The following is a 24760-nucleotide window of genomic DNA, read 5'->3' on the forward strand; positions in this document are numbered from 1 at the left end:
TATAATATGAGATCCCTAGGCTTATTGTTTGCATTATATGGCCTAAGCTCGAGCCACGGTAAGTTTTTATACGTATACTTTATAAAAGGAGACTCAAAGCAAAACTAAAACATGTTCACTTTACGAATATAAAAATAAATACCACTGACCAACTTGGCCGTCTATCAAAAACGCATAATCAGTTGATATTTTCATTTATAATTTCTGGCTTTTAAGCCCTATATCCTAATTCGTAAGATAAGCCAAAACTTGATTTTTAACACTTATATTAATATTATAACAAAAACTAATCCGACAATTCTGTGTTGGCCCATTGCTTCGCTAAACGGATTTTATGCTTTTTCTTTGCAGCGATCCTGATCAATATTCGTTGTTTCATTTTATTTTCTGTACTGTACTTGCCAATACTTAAAAGCTGCGAATATTTTAGTTGAAAATATAAAGTATTAATAATTTCATAATGATTAAACAAGAAACTCTCTACTATGTTAATAAAATAAAAGAATCCACAATTTTTCAAAAATTATAGTAATTTTAAAATGCATTATTTGTAGCAGAGTTATTTTTGCACGCCAACTTCTGCCCGGAGTCAGCGCTATGCAGTGCATACACTATGTTAGGCCGCCAAAGCACAGAAAGGCGCAGCAAGCAATAACAGCAGCAGGTGGTTATTAAAAGGGTGGGACGTGGCAAGAGCGTGCGGTGGCACAGAAAACACATGAGTTGGCATGTTTGCATAGAAAATGATGCATGTTTTGTGCTGCTCGGCTTTTTTATTTTCCTTTGGTCGTCATACCTTTTCAATACCATGCATACACACTTGCATATGTAAAGTTGTATAGTTGTATGTATATGTAGGCGTACTACTGTGTTTTTACACCTCAGTTTTTCTGCTAACTTACTTATTATTGTTATGACATTATTATATTATTTAATGGTAACACGATACGCACACGACAATAATGAAAAAGTTTATAAGAAGACGGCAAACAAACACATGTAGATATATATATAAGCAGTTATGTCTGTTGAATGAACAGGAGCATTAAAATTTGTGCTTAGACGGTGTGCGGGAAGACAATGCAAAAAGTCGACCTATTCGCAAGTACTTCGCGATGTGCTTCCCTAAATATTATTACATACATGTATGTTATGCATGTATATCGACTTATAATTGTACGAGTATATATTTGTAAAAGTTTTTTGTATGTTTTTAGTTTTTTACATGACAACATAAAAATTACGAATCAATCGGCGATCATAATATAATTACTCATCGTGCTTGATATGAAAAGCAGTTTGTGTGCACACACAGGTGAATGTGAGTCGTAAAGTATTTACATTGGCACTGACTTGTCACTTGTCGTGCAAGCGAAAACAATCAAATTACCGTCTGTTGGGTGAAATAAGCAAAAAAGCACGTGCGTTTTGCGCGCAAATCAAAGTAAAAAATAAATAACCACTCCACTTTTTCGATATTGCATTTATTTACTTGCACTATATAAAAAAAAAAAAATTTATATATTTTGTATTATTTTTAAGTTTTTTGTATCGTTTATTTTGTATTCGCTTTTCGTATATTCGTATATTCGTGCTCTACTTTTGTGTTTTTGCTGTCACCTACCACCGGTTCATTTCAAAGTGCAAAGATTTAATGATTTCATCAATCACTCATGTAAAGCTAATACCACTTCGCATACAAACAAAGTGTCAGTGGTCTTTCCGGAAATTCCTAATTACCGTAAGCTGCGTTTTTAAACCCAAATTAGCGTACGAAAATGTGTTTTGCACTTCATAACTAAATTAAGCAATGGCGCGAGTCAATCAGTGAAAATTGACTTGCTGTAGACTTTTTGTATGTTACTCAAATTTTCTGACTAATTAGTAACAAAGTCATCACATAAATACTCAACAATAAATCTTATAGACAAAATGCTAAGCCAGGCTAAAATTGCTATCAAGAAAAGTAAAAACTATTTGAAATTTGTCGAGTACACAGATTTGCGTAAATTCATTTTATCAATCAGAAATTGAGCTCTTTTACATAAAGGAAATTTTTTTTGTTAGCGAGTGTCAAAAGAATGCTCAATTTTGTAAAATTGTTTCGAAAGTATTTAAAAACAGTTGGTGTTTTGACTGATACTCTTAGTGTTGTATTTGAAGACGCTTATTTTTTAACCAATGCTGACTGAATTCGGTAATGAATTCTAGACAACTTTTTATTATTGTGTCCAACAACTATTACTTTGAAGCTGACTTATAAAAGAACGTGACTAATATTACGAATAAATACCAGGCTCTTGCACATAGCATAGAAAGTGTTGACGAAGAAATTTGTGAGATGCAACCCTTAAAAATACTGTTAATAAATTACAAATAAAAAAATATAAATACAACACTAATTTATACTTTTGTTATACGCCGTTTTGCTCTTCACTCTATTCTAATTTGACGGTAATCCTTTAAGATTGTTTAATTTAAAAATATATGCAGGTATGCTATCTACACTGCTCTCATTAAACCAATTAAAAACAAATAAATATATTGACTCACCTTGTTAGAACTGGGCTCAGCGAGGACGGAAAGAGTGATATAACAGTCGGGTCGGTCGCAAAACCACCATACACGTCTCGGTAGGTGGTGGCGTTGGTAAGTTGTGTAAAGCTGGCGACGTCACCTGCTGTGCCGCTATGTGAAAGTGATGTGGGCGATGGTGAACCTCCACCCGAACTCACTGAATTGTTGTGATGTTGATGTGTGTTCACATGCAGCTGATGTAGCTGAGTGGATGTCAGCACCTGTTGCTCCGTTGAACTCAGCATATGCGAATGATGATATGCATCCTTAAGATCGGGCACGGTGGTCAACGTACAGTAGCTGACACCCGTGTGATGATCCTCGAGACACTCATCTTTTAGCGTGTCTTGTATGACCTCATCAATGCTGCTGGGTGCGGCGCCAGTATTTGAGTGATGCTGCAGATGATCATGTGGATTGCCACCATAGGTGTATAGACTGAAATTGTTACGCATATTGTCGTCAATGAATTGTGGGTGATGTGCGTGAGCGTGAGCGTGCGCGTGCGCGTGCGTATGCAAATGTGACGCTGGTGAGTGTACGTATGGCGACGCCGTTGATAGATGTTGAGCAAATAGTAAATGTGAGGGATGTAAAGCAATTAAGTCGGGTTTATCTAGCAGCTCTTTTGAGATCTGTTGCTGTTGATGTGCTTGTTGCTGCTGCTGCTGCTGCTGTTGATCAAGTTGCAATAAGTGATGCTGATGATGTCGCGACAGATCGTACGCACAACTATTGTAAGAGGTGAAAAAATGTTGGTGATGTTGTTGTTGCTGCTGTTGTTGCAATTCAGTGGCGACAGCCAAATTTAAATTGGGATCAGCACCGTTGAGTATATTTGATGTGAGCTGCAACAAGTGCTGTTGTTGTTGGTGATGTTGTTGCACCTCACCGATACTATCCTGCGACAATTGCTGAGTGTAGCGTAAATACTGCGGCTCAGACAATTGTTGCTCACCTGATATTAGTTGCACTGTTGTTGTTGTTGGTGCTGTTGCTTGTTGCTCCGCTTGTGCGTAGTGCGACGTGTTAATGGCGTTATTGCTGTTGTTGTTGTTGCTGTTGCTATTAAAATTAGCTATAATAACCGAATCGTTTGCGCCGCGATAGTTTAGCGGCAAGAATTCGTCTTTTTGCGATTCTACAGGTATTTGTTCTTGTTGTTTATCACTAATTTTGGCATTTTTGATTTCACCAGAATTTGTATGGTTAACACTAACACTTATTTTACTATTATTGTGGTTATTACTGTTAATAACCGATATTTGTGCGGCATTTGTGGTTACAACCGGCGGCACGGCAGCGGTCGGTATTAGTGTTTGTTTTGTTAACGTCGTAGACGTTGTTATCGCATTTCGAAACTTATCAACGTTTTTGGCATTTTTATCACGCGACGCTAACTGTTGTTGTATTTGCTGGTGATCCGTGTTGACGGCACTATCTCTAACAACAACGTCACTACTTGGTTGCTGCTGCTGCTGATTCGCCGTTTCGTTGACTTGGCTCTTCTCTAATTTCACTTCAAAATAAGCATTCGTTGCAAGTGTTGTGGGAGTTTTTGCTTCTATAGCTTTTGCCGTTTGCTCTATAGCGTTCACTGGCGTTTTTACTGTTGTTGATGTTGTTCGGGCTTCACCGATCGTACGTAACACCGTTTGCTTTGATGTTTCGTTGACAACTGATATGAGTTTTGGTGTTACGGACCTTATTGGCGACGCAGACACAGTCGTTGCTGCCGTAGAAGACGACGATGACGACGCCAGTGTAGCAGCAGGCAGTGCAAGCAACGAAGCCAAATGCGAAGACGAAGGCGAAGGCATAGCGGTCGAAGAAGACGATGACAATGACGCAGGAGGTTTCTGTTGTTGTTCGTCTTGTAAATGTGTTGGTTTTGTGTGCGCTTGTGGTGGCGGTGGCGGTGGCGTTGCCGTTCGTTTATGTGTGTATGAGTTTACAAATGTACAAGGCGAGGGCATTGCATTTGTTGGTGTTGTTTCATGTGCGTTCGTGTTTCTCGCCTGCGTACAATTCTCTTCTGTGTTCTGTTTTGCCTCTTGTGGTTGCTGCTGTGGCGACTGCATTGAATGTTCGGCTGCGCTATCTTTGGGCGCAGCAAATTTCATTGTTGTAGTTTCGATCCTTGCATGCTGGTTCATCATTGGTTGTGTTGAATGACTTTGCCATTCCTTTAATATACTACCTCCGTTCCCTGTCGCTCTTGTGTCGTTGTCGGGCATAACATTGAACTGATCACGCCGTTCATCTGTTGTTTCTGTTGCTTTTGCCACATAATCTGGCATATCTGCCACCAATAGCTGATCCTGCTGCCCGAAATATTGTGATTGTTGTTTTATCTGTTGGCACTCCATTTTTCTTGTGTTCGAATCACCACAATCACCACTAGTGCTTTGTGTTGTTGGAAAAAGTCTATTTAATGTTTCTAATCCTTTCGATTGTTGTGAAATTTCAAAACTCGTTAGCTGGGCCATTCTGTTATTCTCATTCAATGATCGACACATTTTGTTATTAAAAGTATTTACCATTGTACTCGACATGGTGGCCGTGGCTAAGCTTTTATTTCCATTAGTGGAGTTCGACAATTTGGCGGCATTACACTTTGTAATCTTCATTTTCACTGCGTTCGCTAACAGACTAGGCATACGTCGTTCCTTGCCAGTGTCCTTATTTGTCTCCTTGTGAACGTTTGCGTATGTTGAGGGACGCATGCCGCTACTACCGCTAGCGTTATGGACTGCAGTTATTACTGTCGAGCTTTTGCTGTTGTTACGCGAAGAGAATTTCATTATTTTTCACTGCAAATTGTCATTTGAACACGTGTTTGTTTAAGGCAATTGTCGTAAATTTTTCCGTAACCAAAACTATTTTTCTAATTAAGGCGTAAAACCGTCCTTTAATTAACAAACATTTTATCAATTATGTATATGCATTTGTCTGTATGTGCTCTGAAACCGTTCATTTGATTTTCTATTAGAACACTTCGCTAATCACTTCCCGTCAATTCACGCGCCACCTCGGCTGATATGTACGAGTTTTTTATTTAAACTGTTGCTAATGAAAATCTGTCGCACATTCAAACGAAAAATCTTTAATGAATGTTTTTTCACCAAATAAATAAATAAAATATGAATATAAAAACGAAAGCAAAGAGCGTTAAAAATCTCAAAAACAAAAATACAAAATGTACACAGCGCATACAGCCTCCCTCAGAATACACCACACCATCGCACAATAAGGCGACTGTATACACATAAAGCGGCAACTCAAAATGAAAAGTCTCTCCAACATGCTTAGGAGTCCGCTTTAGTATGTGAATAAAAAAACAGCGTCCAGAAAACACAGATCATTATGTGAAAACATTTACTGTATACAGTCATAACTGCACCGCTATTTACACTCAGCTTCAGTAAATCACTAGAGTAAAGCTAATATCACTGCTTAGTCATATACTCACACAAACTTATTTAATCAGCAATGCGCTCTTTCTCTCTCTCTCTCTCTCTCTCTCGACCACTATGCTCAACGCCTCACTACCCTTGCTAATTATATTCAAGTAAAATACTGCTTGTTGTTGTTAAGGCGGCACTTGCAAATCCACCTCAGCCATTTCTACAACCGCTATATTGTTTGTGTGAAACTCACCACCACTCAGATTTATTGATGGCTACTGTTTCCGTTATTCGCATTCACTGCGCTATCTCGCTCCGGCAAATGGCAATGGCTGCAGAGAATATTTAAACTACGCCCCCTTCATTGTGGATACAAGCATGCATATGCGAATAGTATTTTATTAACACCATTTCATAAAATGAAAGACAAAAAATTATAAAAATTTACTGTCAATTAATTTACGTATACATATGTGCATAACTATTTTCCGTTTATTTTATAGTAATATTGTATAAATATAATTTTGTAGGATATTAATTTTTTGCTTTTGTCATAATTTCATCAAACTATATTCATAAGTTTTCATCCAATATTACACTTTCTTGGTAGAGAAAAATGGTATATTGTGTTAAAAGATTCTAAAATCCGATTCAAACAAGCAGTTTTGTAGGTCCTAATAAAACTAGTATCATATCGCAGTGGCCACGAGGCCATAAACGATATTGCAACTTAATTGAGTTTTTTGTGAGAAAATACACATATGAGTAAACTACGCCAGTTAAATTTAAAAAAGTACATGAATGCTAGTATTTAAAAATTATAACATAATTTTGTGCACAAATATATTAAAACGAATTCAATAATATTTGTATAGTGCTATATTTTAAGCGCCAGTATAATTTCTTAGATAACTATGTTTGACTAATAACAATTTAAAAAAAAATCAATTTGCCAATTTATAATTATTTTTTCACTATGTGTTTGTGTATTAATTGATTAATTAGAAATCTTACACATTAAAATAAAGGCCACATTCTTTTAATGGATTCTAAGCACATATTTGTTTCGTTTCTATCACGTCTCGGAAGCAAGGTATTATCACAACTTACTTTCAAGCAGCTTATTCAATGATTTTAATGTTATTTAGTAATTTTGATGTAGTGTTCAGTTAAATGCATTTGTTTTAAAAATGTCAAAAATGTTTTGTAAAACGGCATCACTCAAGTATGTACATACATATTATATGTATATGCATATATTGGCTATTAAAAATTTTGGTTACTGGTACAGTATCAGGCCATGTTAGCTGTCTATTGTTGGTTTATTATGAGCTGGTTTACAAATAATGCAAAGAAAAATTAATTGACACATATTTAAATAATTTTTTTTTATTTTGTTATTCTGAAAATCTTAATTAAAAATAAATTTCTAATTTCTTATCGCAAATACCAAAATGAAAACATAAAAAAGAACTTAATAGCAGATACCGGTTTAAAAAAAATATAAGTTTTATCAAAAATACCTGTTTGAAAAATCAAAAAACTTTAATATCAAGCTTATGTTATAATTAAAATTAAAAACAAAAAATTGCTTTTGAATTTAAATTTTTTCGCGCTTATGTACTTTATGTTCTACAATTTTAAAGCAAATTTTTATTTGAAAAAATCGTAGTTCTCTTACCAAAAATACACAAAAATACAAGAAAAATCAAACAGTTTTTTTTTAAATTTTTTAACAAAACTTTAAACTTTTCGCATAAAGTACAAACAGACTTCATAAACTAACATAGTGTTATTAGATGCGCTAAGTAATATGCACATTGAGTTTTTTAGTTTTCGCCTAATTTTTTACTTATTAATTTAGTTAAGCTCTGTTACTAATTGTATGTAATTATGTAAAATATTCTATACAAACATGGAAATACATATGATTATACATATACATATACATATATGAATGTAATACCTCAACTCGTATGTCTGCCATTTGTTATTTGTTCCATACAATATGTCGTGAACGACAAACAAACAACAAGCGAATACTATAAAAGGATAGAAATGAAAAATATTTTGGCAACACTTCAAAAGCCGCAAAGTAGATATGCGTATAGCTATGTAAACGAATATGAGTGTACATACGTGTATTGTTAAGTTACGTGAATGAAGTATCGTTCTACCTTTCATTGTACTTAAAGCGGCTAATCAAAAACGGCCGTACATATGCATTTTCATGAAACATCCTGCACGGCACGTGTTGAAGGGATCATCACTAGTTGTTTTCGACTCGTGTTCGCATTGTTTACGAATGATTTCTTAAGTGTTTTTGGTCGCATTGTGTTCTGTCTCCACCATCAAGGACGTCGTAATAATATAAGAAAATATTTGCTATTTACCATAATGCATACGTTTGTTTACTAGTCAAATTTTGGAAAAACAAATCACAGTTGTCGAATGTTGTTGTAGTAAATAGTAAAATATTACGTAAATTTAGTGTGTTAAGTCACATGGTAACGAAGTTAATTAATATGCAAATAAATATTTTATGGCATAAAAGATTAATATTTTTATTGCAAATACTGTTGTGGTTTTCAGCTTATAAGCACATATGTATATATATATATATGTGCATATATCGATTTTCTGCCTGAAAATCTGAAACATTTTCCCAAACATTTAGCACAGGCAGGCCAAGACTCAACGGGGTCCAGAACTCAACTGCGAGTTTTTCATGTAAGATTTCCTTTACGTTTAGCATCAGAAACATTTCAGTCTGCCGCAATTTTATGAAAAATTTTAACTGCACTGCTGAAAAACAAATAATATTTAAAAAAAAAAACTAAAAAACCATGCTTTTGTAGCTAAGCGTACTAAAAAGTAGAAAATAAGTTTTAATTACAAAGATTTCATATTATAAAAGTAGCAGTTTAAACAATCAATCATAATTAATTACTTTAAAATAAAATTTTAATAAAATGAAAATTATTAAGAGAATAATTTAATTCAGTGCAAGAAATATGAGGTGCCCTTTACTATATTTTCATAACTTTTTACTAGATTTTTATAACGCACCTCTCATAATAGTTACAGATAGAATGATTGTCACATTATCATATCAAGAACCCAACACTGAATTGAATTATTCTCTTAATAACTTTTATTTTATTTTAAAGTAATTAATTACTTATCAATATATTATGATTGATTGTTTGAAACTGTTATACAATTATTGCATTGCCATCGGTCCTTGACACGTGTGCAAAGTTTCATGTTGATCAGACTTCTGGAAACCGGTGAAAATTGAACTCTAAGACTCCATTACACACATACATACATACAATCCCAGCTAATAAAAACGTGTTAAAAAAAGAAGAAAATCATTGTAGACTTGGCTGTGCGCCTTATTGTCTTAAAAAATTTTTAAATAAAAGTTCAAGAGCGTTCTCAAAAAAATTTTCAGTTAATTATTTTGAACCATGAACTTTGTTTACTAACGAGGAGTATTCACTCATTAAATTAATAATTTCTCAAAAAAAAAATCTGATGTTTATAACTGTATTTTTGGTACACGTTATTCAATTTATAACATAAATTAAAAATCATACATTTATGAATATATACATACATTTTTTAACATAGACATCGTCTGTTTGCGCACATATAAATTAAATTTAAAAAAATATTTCAAATTAAATAAATTATATATAATATACATATATGTATGTATATTAATATACATATATATATATATACATATATGTGTAAAAATCAATTGAAAATCAAATGATCTGACACTCTCTAATCGACGATTTCACAAATCTAGCGCTAGCGTTGTTGCGGGCATGCATTGAGTTTAGCACAGCGAAAGCTAGAATAGCTTATCAATACATTTTTAAACAAAATTTGTAGAAAACTGACAAAGGTCAGGCAATCCAAAAGCTGAAAGCACACACACGTGCGATTGAGAATAAAAAGTGTGGTATATACGAGTATAACTTAAAATTCGACAGAGGACTTTAGCAGCTTGTAAGCAAAATAGTATATGAGATATACAGTCTTAGCACTTATTTCGAGCCACGCCTCTCGGTTAAACTGCGCTTTAACAATCTAAAATATTTATGTTCGAGGGCGGAAATTTCATTTCATGTGTCCTTAAAAGAAATTTACACATAGACACCGGGAGCATTAAAATGCTATAAAAAATCATGTCAATATAATGAAATATTGGATTTCGTTTTATGTCACCAACTGTAGATATATTAACATACTAGTGTACAAATGTATATATTATATGTATATATATATGTATATTATATATTTTATAATTTTCAATTTTACGACCTTTCTGCATGTTTATATGAAAATATGGTTTTACGTAACTTGACCACTTGAGATATTTTCATGTCTTCGTGACGCCACCAATGGGCCTTTCAGACCGAGAGTAAAAACTTTTTACGACTTTTCACTAAGAAACTACTACGATCAAGTACACCTCTTTGCGATTGACTAGCAAGTGCATCCACATGATTCTAATACAGCAATACGAGTGTAAGAGTAGAAGTGCAGAGAGAGAATACATACATAGTCGTATTAAATGCTACCCCGCATACTTGCACACAATTTTCACCTAGTGACTATAAAAATTTCTTTCTCACACATTTTAAGGGTTTTTGGTGACTTTTCGTCGAGCGCCTTGACTTCGCTAGCCGTCCTCGAGTTAAAACTCTCGTTACGCTTGAATATCCTTGACGTAGCAGTCGCGCTGCTTGCCCAACATTGGCGACTTGGAAACTCTGTAATTCAATGCCTCATAATATTTTATGCGTTTTTGATGAGCGTAAGAATTTTACGAAATGAAAATTCGAGTACGTATGCAACGTATGAACGTAAGTAGAACGTGTGTATAAGCGTTTTCAAGTATGCAGATATTTGTGTTTTTCAATTTTCATACTTAATTTTGTGCTACTTGCTGCTTAAATTGAAAATTTCCACCGATTTCATTAGTTTTATAGAGGCGTGTAATTTAGCATAATGGCCGCAGCAAATTTTAAACTAATTGCATTAGTCAATTGGTTTTGTTTCACACAAGCATACACAATGTATAGTGACAAATTTAAGTGAAACTGAACGAAAAAATGTCGATTTAGAATGTCACAAAAAATCAAGTATTTAATTATTAATATACTTGTTTAATAAAAATATAAAGTAAAGAAATGAAAAATATATATGTGCATTCCCCAAATCGGAACTAAAAATTGTTTTGCTTATTACAATAGAGTTTCTATAACAAGATATATCAGTAAAAATAATTATACCTTGAACAGGGTATATTAAGTTTGCCACGAAGTTTGTAATACCCAAATGAGACTTTGGAGACCCTATTATATACGCGAACTAATCTCTCAGATTTTGAGATATTGGTCTAAACATTTGCACATGCCCTTTTCTCAGCAAGAAGCTACTCACCGCTATAGCATATAGCTGTCATACAAACTGTACAAGTAGGATCGGAATCAAGTGCTTGTATTAAAAGATTTTTTTTTTTTTGAGGAGATATCTTCACGAAATTTAGCAGAGATTATTATCCAAGGCATTGACACAATCTCTGAAGAAATTATTGAGATCTGACTCAAGGCCTTATATGAAAACTCTTTTATTTGTCAAAGTATTTTCACGAAATTTCACACAGATTATTATCCAAGGTATTGCTACGATTTCCAAGCATATTGTTTATATCGGACCACTATAGCTTATAGCTGTCATCCAAATTGACCGATCAACATCGGAATAAATATCTTTTTATACCCTTTTATGCTATAAAAAATGCACCTGTGAGGGGTATTATAGCTTCGGTGAAGCCGAAGTTAACGTTTTACTTGCTGTATATGAATATTCTTCTACTCAAAAAACGTTATATAAACTAAACAATGCATATAAAAAGTATCGGACAAAAACAATTCTTGCAGTGATTTAATAAGTTGAAAAGATACGTAAAATTATGTAAAACATTATTTTTATTTGGTTTAAGAAATTCATTTATATACATATACATATAAAATACAATATAATTCAATATTTTACTCAACATATACGAAAGATACAAATAAATTAGGGCGGGTCAGAAAAAGGAACGAAAGTTCGTATTAGCTTCGTTCTCTGAAAAATTGGTTGATAGACAACTCTGGGAAAGGTTCTCCAAAGGAGTATAAGCTCTTAATTGTAAAGGGAAGATGCTCTGCTTAACGATATTTTATCTTTTTTTTATATAATTGAGCTAGCCTAGTTTTAATTAGATTTAAAATATTATTACTTATTGTTAGGATTCTAATAAGCAGATTCAACAAATATAAATATATTAACAAAAAAAAAAAACAACTGAAGAAACATCATTTTAAATTGCAAAGTTCATAGATTCGTAGGAAATTTACTGCTCTAAAAAAATGCTCCGCATACTTTTTCGATTAAGTTAAGCGCTTACGAGATATTCATCGCCGAACATTAATATCTCTCGAGAGAGAAAAGGCATATTTTCAATTCGTTGAAAGCGAGATATGAATTTTTTATCTTATAATGAGAGAAAAATAAAAGAACGTTAAGCGGAGAACCTTCCCGTTACAATAAAGAGCTAATACTTGAAGAGCCTTTCTTCGAAGCGTCTATAAACCAATTTTTTAGAGTACGGAGCGAAAGAAAAAACATTAGTTTTTTTTAACCCACCCTAATATTAAAATTTTATATACATATTTACACTTGTTTTATATGCTTGAAATAAATCCACTTGTTCTCTCAAAACAATAACCATTTTCACTTCAAATGAATGAATGCGCGAGAAAATTGTTATCAAAAATCTTAAACCAGTAGAATTAATTGGTTAATTTACTACTTGATAACGATGCTGATAATAGTATTTATGAATACTTACATTCAATCATCTCAGCTATTAGTAAGGCGACAAACCGCAGGCGCTTGAGTTACGAGTAGTACAATACTTAAGTGCATATAGAAGGAACTACATACTTGCAGCATATTAATGTTGAATGAAAAGGATTTCTGAGTGCTTGGAGTGTTACTAAGCATACTTGAACGCGAATTGATAAGAAAATGTAAAGCGACATATATATATATACATACATTTACTTATAGAAAACGGTCGTATGGAAGTGCCAGCAGACTTAATCGGCCATGAACATAAGTAAAACCATACATACATATATGACTCATTTGTAATATATTTATAAACTATGCATAAAAATGAACAATAAACATATTATCATATAAGTTGAAAGACATAGCCCAGTTATTGTATATATGGCCACCTTTTGCTTTTCTGTCAACTTATTTAAAAACTATCGAACATAGTAGTGGATGATGTCAAAATTTGTATTTTTTTTTTCATAAAACTATCACACATAAAACTCTTGTAAACTCACAAATACAGATCTTAATCAAAATACTAGCTGCTGCACTTACAAGCTCTTTAAGAGAAGGCAAACAATAACATACTTTTTATACTCTCGCAACCTGTTGCTACAGAGTATAATAGTTTTGTTCACCTAACGGTTGTTTGTATCACCTAAAATTAATCGAGTTAGATATAGGGTTATATATATATAAATGATCAGGATGAAGAGACGAGTTGAAATCCGGGTGACTGTCTGTCCGTCCGTCCGTCTGTCCGTCCGTCTGTCCGTCTGTCCGTCCGTCCGTGCAAGCTCTAACTTGAGTAAAAATTGAGATATCTTTATGAAACTTGGTAGACATGTTTCATGGTACCGTGAGACGGTTGGTATTGCAGATGGGCGTAATCGGACCACTGCCACGCCCACAAAACGCCATTAATCAAAAACAAATAACTTGCCATAACTAAGCTCCGCAATAAGATACAAAACTGTTATTTGGTACACAGGATCACATTAGGGAGGGGCATCTGCAGTTAAAATTTTTTTTTTTAAAGTGGGCGTGGTCCCGCCTCTAATAGGTTTAATGTGCATATCTCCTAAACCGCTAATGCTATATTAACAAAATTCACTGGAAGCAAATGTTTTTAGCACTTCTATTGACGGTGTGAAAATAGTTGAAATCGGGTGGCAACTCCGCCCACTCCCCATATAACGGTACTGTTAAAAACTACTAAAAGCGCGATAAATCAAGCACTAAACACGCCAGAGACATTAAATTTTATCTCTGAGATGGTATAAGATGACTTTATAGGAACCGCGTTCAAAATTAGACAGTGGGCGTGGCACAGCCCTACGTTTAAAGTATGCCACCTTGTGACCAAAAATTTTCTAAATCGAACCAAAACTGTTCAAGCCCCTAGGTACTGAATATGTGGACCCCAGTACCTATAGTTGACTTTTTACCGTAAATATCAGCCAATCCACAAAGAAATCTCAAGCGAGTATCCCATTTGACTTTGCGAGAGTATAAAATGTTCGGTTACATCCGAACTTAGCACTTCCTTACTTGTTATTATATATTTTCAAAAAATAACAGTTTAATTGGGCATGCTTTAATTTGAAAGTTATGTTTTTCGAACACTTTTATGAACTCTCTACCAGCCAGAGCATGAAATAAGAATGTGAAGAGCTAATTTCATATAACGCATTTAAGTTTATCGTTTACCTAAGAGCTTTGTATGTACATATATTTCCAAGAAATCGTTTTTAAGTACCGTTTCATATATAATACATTTAACCACATTTTTGAGCAAGAACGTTAATATGTATATTTCAAAACCACAGGTTTTCAGTTCTTTGTCCATTCTCGCTGCTTTTACCCATAATTTTAGTTTCGTTTAAAAAAACCTCAATATAAAATTTTTAGCTCTTCATAAAACCATAAATACGAGTATTTATTAGAGCCTCGGTTTTTGTTTTACTGGCGTTTACATTTGCAATATAAAACCAAAATTCAAATATGTACTAAATACAATCACAGGAAAACGCATAAATACGTCAACGTGACATGAGATATGAACAAGCGTTTAAGAATATCAGCAATGTAACTTTACAGCTCATCCTCGTACTACAAAGGAGCTGACGCTGCCCGCAAGTGCATATCTTCTATGCATTCACACAAAAGTATAATTCTACATCAAAATTAGGGTTGTCCGTAATTGCAAGTAAGAAGAGATGGGACAATAAGTAAAGCAGCACGATAAGCAAACAGCATGTCGTACATCCATATCTTGTTTGAACCAAAAAAAAAAAAAAAGTCGTATTAAAGGTGAGGTTTTTAGAATAGACACTCAGCTCGCTTATACTCACATAGCTATGAGTACAACTTTTAGTGAATGCAAGGAATAAAATATTGAATATAATTGAAATATATTTACATAATAAGGCAGACCCTAACATGCGATCAAGTGCATGTAGAAATATAGTTTTTAGACAATTGTGAATATGTGTACGTATATAAGTTGTTGCGCTCATCAAGTGTCTTTCCACGAGGCGTTAACGCCTGGGTTCAGCCATAAATATGTCAAAACATATATCCTCTTACTTAACTGCAGTACGATTTTGCAGCGAGCAAGAGTTAAAAAAAACGCACAGCACATGAATGCATGTACATATAGTATAAGTATACAAGTATATACATAAATTGTTAAAAGTGGCACACTCTGGGGACATATAAAAATTCGATGTTGGTTTAAAAAGTATTCATAAAAAACGATTTGTGTTACATAATTAAAGCAAAATCATTAAAATATAAATTAAAACGTTGTATGCTCAGTAGAAGAATTTTCATAAAGATACAAACGTACAAATTACCTATTGAGAGACACACAACTGTATTTGCATATATTCTGTGGTCTACATTTTCACACTACAAATACATTTCTTATACTAGCACACAAATGTTAGTATATAGTATACTGTTATATATACATACACATACATACATACATACATATATGTCAAATTCGGCAAATATAATATGTAGAAATTACTCTATCGTGTGACCATGTGACCACTTTCATGCTTCAGCAATAATCTCAGCTCAAGTGTGAATTTTGACAATTAACCTAACCAAACAAACAACTAATCCAACGACAACAAATCCACAACAAACAACCAGCAGCCGCACATTATCCTTTCGTATAATAAATCAAACGATTGACTGGAAAACATGCACGACTGCAACGCACATCTCGACAGTGTAATCTGCGTCTGCGCATTTGCTCCATACGACACATATGCATATGTACAATATATGAACACTGAACAAATACATTTCTATGTCCATTGCAAGCATTATCCTGGTGCAGTTGACACTTTAACATGCGTCATTGAAGATTTATTGTGCGCGCTACAAAACATATTTTTTGCTATTCACACTTTCTTCAACAAAGTACTATTACTAGCAATTAGGAAATTTAAATTTTTTTCTATTTATTTTTATTACTTCAAATTTTTTTTTTAAGTTTTGAAATGCTTGCCGCCTTACTAACGATAAACTTTCAAAACATTACAAAGTACAATCACAAGAAACACACATACAAACATTGGATACAAGTAAATACATGCCATATAAAATTAGCGAATACGGTAAAGGTCATTTACCGTTTTGACTGCGTTCTCATTACATAAATAAACATGCGTACATACATATACAAGCTGATAAAGTTCTATATGCAGTCAAAGCGCACAATTAAATACCAACATATACATATATGTGCATATGTAACCTGTCTACCTTTGCATTATGTACGCTTATCTGCCTAGAAGTAGGCAAGCATGAAATACTTGACTCTACGCATTCAGTGTAAACACTTCCAAAGGCGCGTCCCATTGACTTTAAAATGCTTATAAGTCGTTTAGTTCGGACAGGTTTGGTCTCAGTTAACCATTGCGGACACTTTATATGCATTACGTTAATTGAAGTCATGGCTGTTGAACAAAGCGGCCCACCATTGGGTGGCACCACAGTATGGTGAGAAAAATACAATATGTAAGCGTACAGTCTTACACATACATATATGTAGTAATAAAAACTTTGTTTGTGGCACACAGTGCTCCAATTATGCTGGATATGTATACTGGTCGGAGTGTACATATTTATGTCTGCCATTGTTATTGGCTGGGGGTCAGCTAAATTAGTATACTTGCTTGCAGACCTAAATTACAAGCTGGTAAATTTTCGGTTGCTTTGTTAAGTTTAAATCTGTTTATCATTATATAACATATTTAACTTAATATATATTGAATAAATTACTCACATTAACTTGCCGAAACTTTGTTTTCAAAGTTGATGGCAAGGTCTTGAACAAAGGTTTTTTCTATTGTTCAATTACAACTATTCAAAAACGAAAAACGTTGAGACATTTTCACTAAAATTTGTAATTTTTGTAAAAAAATCTGCCAAAAATACAATTTTCATTACTTTTGTTTTTCCTTCGGACAATACCTAGTTTGGGTTCTAAATTAAACACACATTTTTTTCTTTTTACTTTTGTTGCTCCTGTAAAAAGTTCTGCTGTCAACGCGATAGCACCTTTCCGAGGGACTGCCGCAAATGCCAAATCTTTGTCAAATCTTTGGAATAATGAAAACTTTGAATAAAATGAAATATCCTATATAAAAAATTTATTATAAAACGACCGTTTTTTGCACGACGAAACCCATATAATCGATTAAAGGAAAGCAGTGCTTATATGTATGTATAATTGACAATGAGTTATCGTAGCAAACCTTGAAACTTAACGTTGTACATATGTATACATATATCTTCAAAATAAATAACTTCTTCAAACTGCGCTTAGAGAAGTTGAAGCAAAATTGTTGGCGACTTTAAATGACACCATACCCACCGCTTTATATGGTAAGGATTCTTGAGAGTACTCGAACAAAGTTGACGAAGAAAAAGTTACATGCATGCATTGGATAAGCATTAATATAATGTGCGATGAAGACACAGATAGATTTGTTTACCGAAAATTATTAAAATTAAACAATCATTAAAACAAATAACTTAGAATTAATTCGCTGTCGGCAAGCAACTTATTTGCTGCAAACCACAACACGCCTATATTGCTATACAAATATGTATATATAAATAAGCAAATTAATATATTTATTTATAACATTCGTTCAGTGCCATAATGGCATGGAAAACTCGTTATTATTAACGCATAAGATGGTCACACTACCGCAACGCATTAACCACACATGCCACATACCCGCTTTTACATACGTACAATAAGTATTATGTAGCTTTGCAATGGTCAGCACATAGTAACAATTCAACCGAAGGCTCAATTATATATATTTGCTTGTACTTTTCAAAATATATGCAAAAATATATTATACTGCTATGTTTAAAAATATTCCGCTGCAACGGCGGTTGAGCCGATCCCCATGAAAGTATTTATTCGAAGCACATGGATTTATATGGAAAAGTTGCTTCCTTATGAAATAATTTGCGGCAATCGATACACATACATATACATATGTATGTACTCGTATATGTATTATATGTACATTATTAACGCTTATACTCCTACTAGACACTTATTTTCTACTGACGTGTGTGCCTTGGCTTAACAATAAATGGCGGGCCCAGGAAAGTTTTGCTTAGTCCGAAAGTTTGATTATATTTTTTAATACTAAAAACAGTTTAAGGTTTTCTTTTCCGTGCTTCCTTTGTATGCCACACATAATATTTATGTAATGTTTAAACATTAGAAAATTTTGTAGAAACTTATGTACAGATTAATTAAATTGCTGACTTTTTACTAAAAACACTAATTTATTAATAACTTATATACAAATATGCGACGTATATAAGCGAATAATTCCATTATGTCCTAAAAATATTTTCGAAAAAATAGTAGTCCTTTTGTCTACGTCACTGCCACCGTACATATCAGTTGTATGTATGTATGTATGTTTACTTGTGCTATATGTATATGTAAGTGTGCACGTAAGCGCAATATAAGCATTGGTGGTCGTAAGTTTCAGCTTATCACCACAAAGTGTATAAATACAGTGTTTTTAAAGAATCATAGCAGCCCCGGCTTTTGTGAAGCTTGAGCGATTCGCCTTTTTGCTTTGTTTGGGCTTGGGAAACAAAAGAAATTGTAACGTTTTACTTGTCAATACATATAGCCGTACATACCCGCAAGCAAACACACAGTCATGTACATAGCTTCATATATATACATATGTATATATACATAAATGTTCTTGCTTTCGTAGTTGGCTTATTTGTCGGGCGATTTCCTGTCAAAGTTCAACAAAAACAATTGCTTTTAAATACACATGCAAACACAATTACTTAACAGAAAAAAACATATTAATTTATAATAAATATATATATGAATATGTAGGTATTTTATATTTCATTTTAATACTCGCATTTAGTTGCTTATGCCCGTTTCAAGCGTCGCTTGAAATGAACTCTACTGAACTGTAAGCATTTTAATAAGCCGAGCTGAGCAGAGGCACTCAATAGTCGACTGACTGTGGAAAACAAAGTGATTTATAATATGGTACTTTTTTAACGCGAATAAGAATTTATTTCAATTATTCACTTGAAAATATCATATACATATATAAAGAAATACCAATAATCCAATTATTAAAATGGCGGCACCATAATGTATAATCGAGGAAATGGCTGAATTCTGAATAACTTATGCCATATTATATGTAAATTAATATTTCGGTGGAAAAAAATATATATTGTTATGATAACCCACAAATAAATAGTTTTACTTTTTATTTCAATGCTAATAAAAGGAAAAATATTTACGATAAAACAAAAGTTATATTCAAAACCCATTAACATGATTTGGATACACATATATATACCTATATATATACATTGGCTCAAAAAAAGAACGAACGTTTTTTTCGCATTGTATTTTGAAAATTTAGTTCTTACATACCTCTACGAAAATCTCGTCAAGTAGTGGATCTTGTAAAAAATGCAATGCTCTTCCAAAAAGATCCACAACGAGTTTTTCGAAAACCTAACCGTTTAAAAGATATTAACTGTTGAAGTTTTACTATTTTAAGTTAAGCTTATTTTTTTCTTTTTATTCTATAAATCACCTAAAATTGCAAAGCCCATTATTTAGTAGGAAATTTGCTGCTTTACAAAAATGTTCCATATAATTTTTCAATTAAGTTAAGCGTTTACGAGATATATAACGTCAAACATCAATACCTATCAAAGGAAGCACAAAAAAAAAACAAAAAACAAGAGAAACAGAGAGCTGAAATTTTGTCAAAAATCTAAAACTTTATTAGTCTTTCAAACATTACCTGTCTTCATCTTTTGTAATATCTTTTTTTGATTTTAAGCAGAAAACTCTTTCTCAACGCCAAACACCTTTTTTCGGAGGTCCTTTTGGAGATCGACTACGCGATCAAGGAAATTAAAAATTTTTCAAAATTAATCAATGATTATTAAAAAACAATACATTTTGCAAATACATTTATTCATTTATTAAAAAGCATGTCTCTTAAAAAAATATCAGAAAAAACGCATCTTTTTGACTTGCGAGTGAATATAACCCCTTAAAAATATACTAAAGAGCTCTTATATTTATTAAACAGTTGAAGTTTCATACGAGCAAATAGTACAAATGTACTTTCATATACATACTTATATTATATATACGCACTTAAAAAGTAGTTATTTATTGCGTATTAGTCATGGAAATCAGAACTGTGTATTAATAGTGAAGCTCACAAATTCCAGGCACTGATTTGCATTGAAACTATGTACACGCTTCTTTCAAACCAGCCACAGTGTGTTACCGCTCCAAAAACAACGACTTTAAGGCAAATCCATTGTAATTAACAACAATTTGGAATTTTATTAGCTACTGACTTTTGAGTAAGATAAAATACCAGGTAGGTCACTTAATTTCTGCAGTTTATTACACGCTTCCTGCATTTGCCACGTACAGGTCACTTACATGCAAAATATTAAGGACAATGTTTTTGTTGTTTAATTTGAGTAATAACAACAAACAACTCATTGAAAGACACAAACGTAAATTAACTATGACGAGGCGAGCATTCAGTCAGCAAACAGAGTGGCGGTCAGACAAATAGATAGGCACAAGTGAAGGAGGACAAACGAAATGGAAAGCGAACCTGACATATCCTGGCAAATAAGCGATAAATATGGCTAATGACCACAGGTAGAGGCGACACGTGTAGGCGTCGTACTCGTTGATCATCGAGCCAATGCGCAGGCGTACGTGAGTGCAGAGAGTGTGTGCGTACTCAATGTGCTAATTATTGTGGTTGTTGGGGTTACTTCAGTAATATTCTTAAAATTCTTTATAAAAAATGCTTAAATGCCTAGTTATACATATGTACATGTGTATGTACATGTGCATATGACACTAGATACATATTAGCGTGTAAGCATGCAGACTGAGAAAAACGAATATATGATACACACCTATACGAAATTAGTAAACATGCCTATACATACCATATTTGAGTATAAATGAACATATAGGTACATAAATCTACCCCACATAAATGCTTGTTTATACCAGGAAACTTTTGTTGGCACAACTAGTAGTTTGTAGGCGACATGGAAAGACGTAGAGCACCGAGCTTTGTCTTCCCATTCGTAATGTAATTCGGTATTTCTTTTAATTTCTCAATTCTTTACATGTTTGCAATTGCGCTCAGTTTCAAATCAATATTTAAAATATGTGCGTAATTTGAATTTCATCATCTATTTCTGTTTAGTGTATGTTGTACTCTAATTGAGGTATGCTAGAAAATTGTGAATAAGGCTAAAAATTAGGTAATGAAGTAAAACGTACAAGAATTTGAGAGTATGATATAAAAGTGTATGCAGGAAATTTGCACGAATAGCGTTGCCCTTGTGAAGGCATATGAGCAACAAAAGTTTTCGTGTGTGCACAGGCTCTAAAATGCATCTGAGCACGTTTGTTCTTTTGTGGAACTGCGCTTACAATTAATTCGCTTATTTGGTTTCGTTTACTCTTGTTTGTCCTGCTGTCCTTACATTTGCTTTATTTGCATTTTTCTTCGACGAACACCCCCGAGTTGTATCCACACATAAGAGTTGGAGTGTGCTTGCCTCATGTTGTGATTCACTAATTTACTTTTACTCCGATGTTTGTGTGCTATTTTTCAGCTTTATTTTCGGTTTTACTTAAACATTTTTGTATTTGCGGTATATGTTTTGGTTTCTGTTGTATTGTTATAAGTACAATATTTTCACATCTTTTAGTTTACTAAATACGGGCGAGAACATTTTTGTTTTATTTATTTGTCTTAAAATTTGTTGGTTTACTTTCATGCTAGCTTCTTTGTTGTTGCGTTGTTTTTTGTCCCTTACATTTAGCATATTACACTCTACCTTAATACAATTTGGAATTCTTTGCTGTAAAACTTTATATTTCTGCCGTTGTGCAAGGTCACTCAAAAAAACACAACATACATATATACGTAGAGACAACACAAAACACAATTAATTCAATTTCAATGAACTGACAAAGCAGGAAACATAACACAGCCAGATCAATTCCTAGCCAGCGAAAATTATTCATGACTATATGTTATACATATTATACATACATATATATGTAAGTTGTCAGAAAATACACCTAATAGTTAGTGAAACATCTAGCCGAGATGCGAGCGACAATAATTTGTCTTTAATTATATAAATTTATACTTGTAGTATTATATAAAAATATTTCTTTTGAATCGACTCAACACATTTTAGTTAATGTTTTGCGTATGTAGCGTGTCAATGCAAGACTCATGCCAAAAAACCTGAAACTTTTGCAAAAACGACGTCGAGTGTTGATCGCAAAAGAGATTATTGACAACATTGCTGACGACCCTACATTCATCAAACGCAGCAATAATGGTGAGTGACGTGACGTGGGTTCATGAATATGTTGTCGAAACTGCCGACAATCTAGCAAATGGCGCACTGAAAATGAGCCGAAAACGAAAAAAAAAAATATTTGCTGAAGGCACTAAAGGCCATGCCATTTGAGGCTTATAGCAAGTTTATGGAAAATTGCTTAAAATACTTAAAATGTAGTACAGTTAATGTGTAGTATATTTTGTCAGTCCGGATCAAATTTGTTGAAATGGTATTCTGATCATTGAACAAATCAAGTAAACAACTGCATGAGTATGAAATCGAAAATTCTAAACGCTCTTGCTAAATATACACCAACACATCCGTTCTTTTATAAAGCTCAGAGGCTTGAAAAACTGAAATCACTTCTTAAACACTTATTCCCTGCCCACATATACACTTCAATATATATATGTATGTATGTATATAGCCGCATACTTTAATATATATGTGTGAAATAATATACTTCAACATTAAATCAAAACATTTATACAGAATACTTAGTTCTTCATAATAATTGGGGGCGTCTGTGGGTCATTTTGTGACTTGAGCGCAAACACATGTCGACACATTAATTCCGAAGTAATTGCATTTTAGTGGGCATCTGGACACTCGACGCAGAAAACGGAAAGAATATGGTAACAACCATAGTAGAAAAAAAAAGTTTCACGTACATATAGTATCCGCACATTTTCATGAGTTTAAATTCTAAGCATTTCAAATATGCACACATAGTAAATGACATACATACATATGTACACGCATACACACACATAACTTGTTTATTTTGACGTTTATGTACTCGCATTTAGAAGGCGTACACAGTGTTTATTGGCAATAATTGTCAACTGACTGCGTTACGCATCGTCAGTATGTTCGGCGTGTCTGCCGTATTGGCATTTCCCTACAGCTGTGTTGGTACAACCTAGCCACGTGAACGTGTGCCTGGTAAAGGGTTAGCGATAGAGCTAACCACCACCAAATTCCAATTTACCGCATTACCTGCGTCGCAAATTGAAACATAACTACGCACACATACAACTACATATGGCCATAGTCATAACCTATTTGGTTACGTATGGAACGGCTCGAATCACCAAGGTATTACTCGTACAACATATGTGTGTAGATATGTAAGTGAAATAATATATACGCATTGATATGCAAACATGAGCTCAAAGGCGTTCTCCGCGTTACACCCCCAAATTAAGTTCGGTTTTACAGCATCACGCCCAATTAGCAGTATCCACACCACGTTGTGCTCGATAATCATGCGGCTAACCGGGATTAAACACTCACGAATTCCCACTCGAAATCTGAAACACATATGCCAACCGCACGAGGATGTGAATAAGGCAGTAAAATAGACAAACAAAAATGAAATCTTCTCACCCGCGCTTGCCTTCGATAAACGACTAACACATACGAGTACATATGTACATATGCGTTAAACTATTGCTAGCATGGCGCGAGGCTACCCACTTTGCTTACTGTACGTCAACGACTAACAGCAAACGTTTATGACCGCCTACCACACCCGAGAAAATGATCTATAAAAAAAACAAGCGCGTTTTCATTTTTATCATCCATACAACTAAATAAGTGACGACAGAGCGCGCACAACATAACGAATGGAAATAAAATAACTAATACAAATTCCAAAGCTAAAACCACAGTATTCAATTCCTGATTAAAACTTATCACAAAAGTTCATATCACCTTTAAAATACAAATATATATGTAACATATGTATTTGTGCACACTTACATACATATGTACCCACCCATGCTACAGCAACAAGCCTGACAATCTAACATTGGCTGATATTCCACAGCCATATCATCCATTGAGCCGATAGTGGATGGCCTATTGACTGATGGAAGATATCAGTCACCGGAAGC

At 33.6% G+C, this 24760-nt stretch overlaps 1 protein-coding gene and 1 long non-coding RNA gene across 6 annotated transcripts in view; both read right to left on the minus strand.

Moving 5' to 3' along the window:
* The window catches only part of srp (serpent), a 19014-nt gene extending 12632 nt beyond the window's left edge, over nucleotides 1-6382 (minus strand). The window contains exon 1 of one of the 5 annotated variants that reach the window (XM_036377439.2): nucleotides 2554-6369. In XM_036377439.2, the coding sequence (XP_036233332.2) occupies nucleotides 2554-5381 (2828 nt within the window). In that variant the 5' untranslated portion in view covers nucleotides 5382-6369. Of the gene's footprint in view, nucleotides 1-2553 lie in introns of all 5 variants that reach the window. The other 4 variants (XM_036377438.2, XM_036377440.2, XM_070111733.1 and 1 more) reach the window with 4 other exon arrangements.
* A 2097-nt stretch (nucleotides 6383-8479) lies between these two features.
* LOC138857843 (uncharacterized) lies at nucleotides 8480-24441 on the minus strand. The gene is made up of 2 exons (XR_011397049.1): nucleotides 24252-24441; nucleotides 8480-8786 (listed from the first exon to the last, which is right to left on the minus strand). It is a non-coding gene; the product is annotated as an uncharacterized lncRNA (long non-coding RNA).
* Between the last annotated feature and the right edge of the window lie 319 nt (nucleotides 24442-24760).

Source organism: Bactrocera oleae, chromosome 2, assembly GCF_042242935.1.
Source record: "Bactrocera oleae isolate idBacOlea1 chromosome 2, idBacOlea1, whole genome shotgun sequence".
NCBI classification, from domain to species: Eukaryota; Metazoa; Arthropoda; class Insecta; order Diptera; family Tephritidae; genus Bactrocera; species Bactrocera oleae.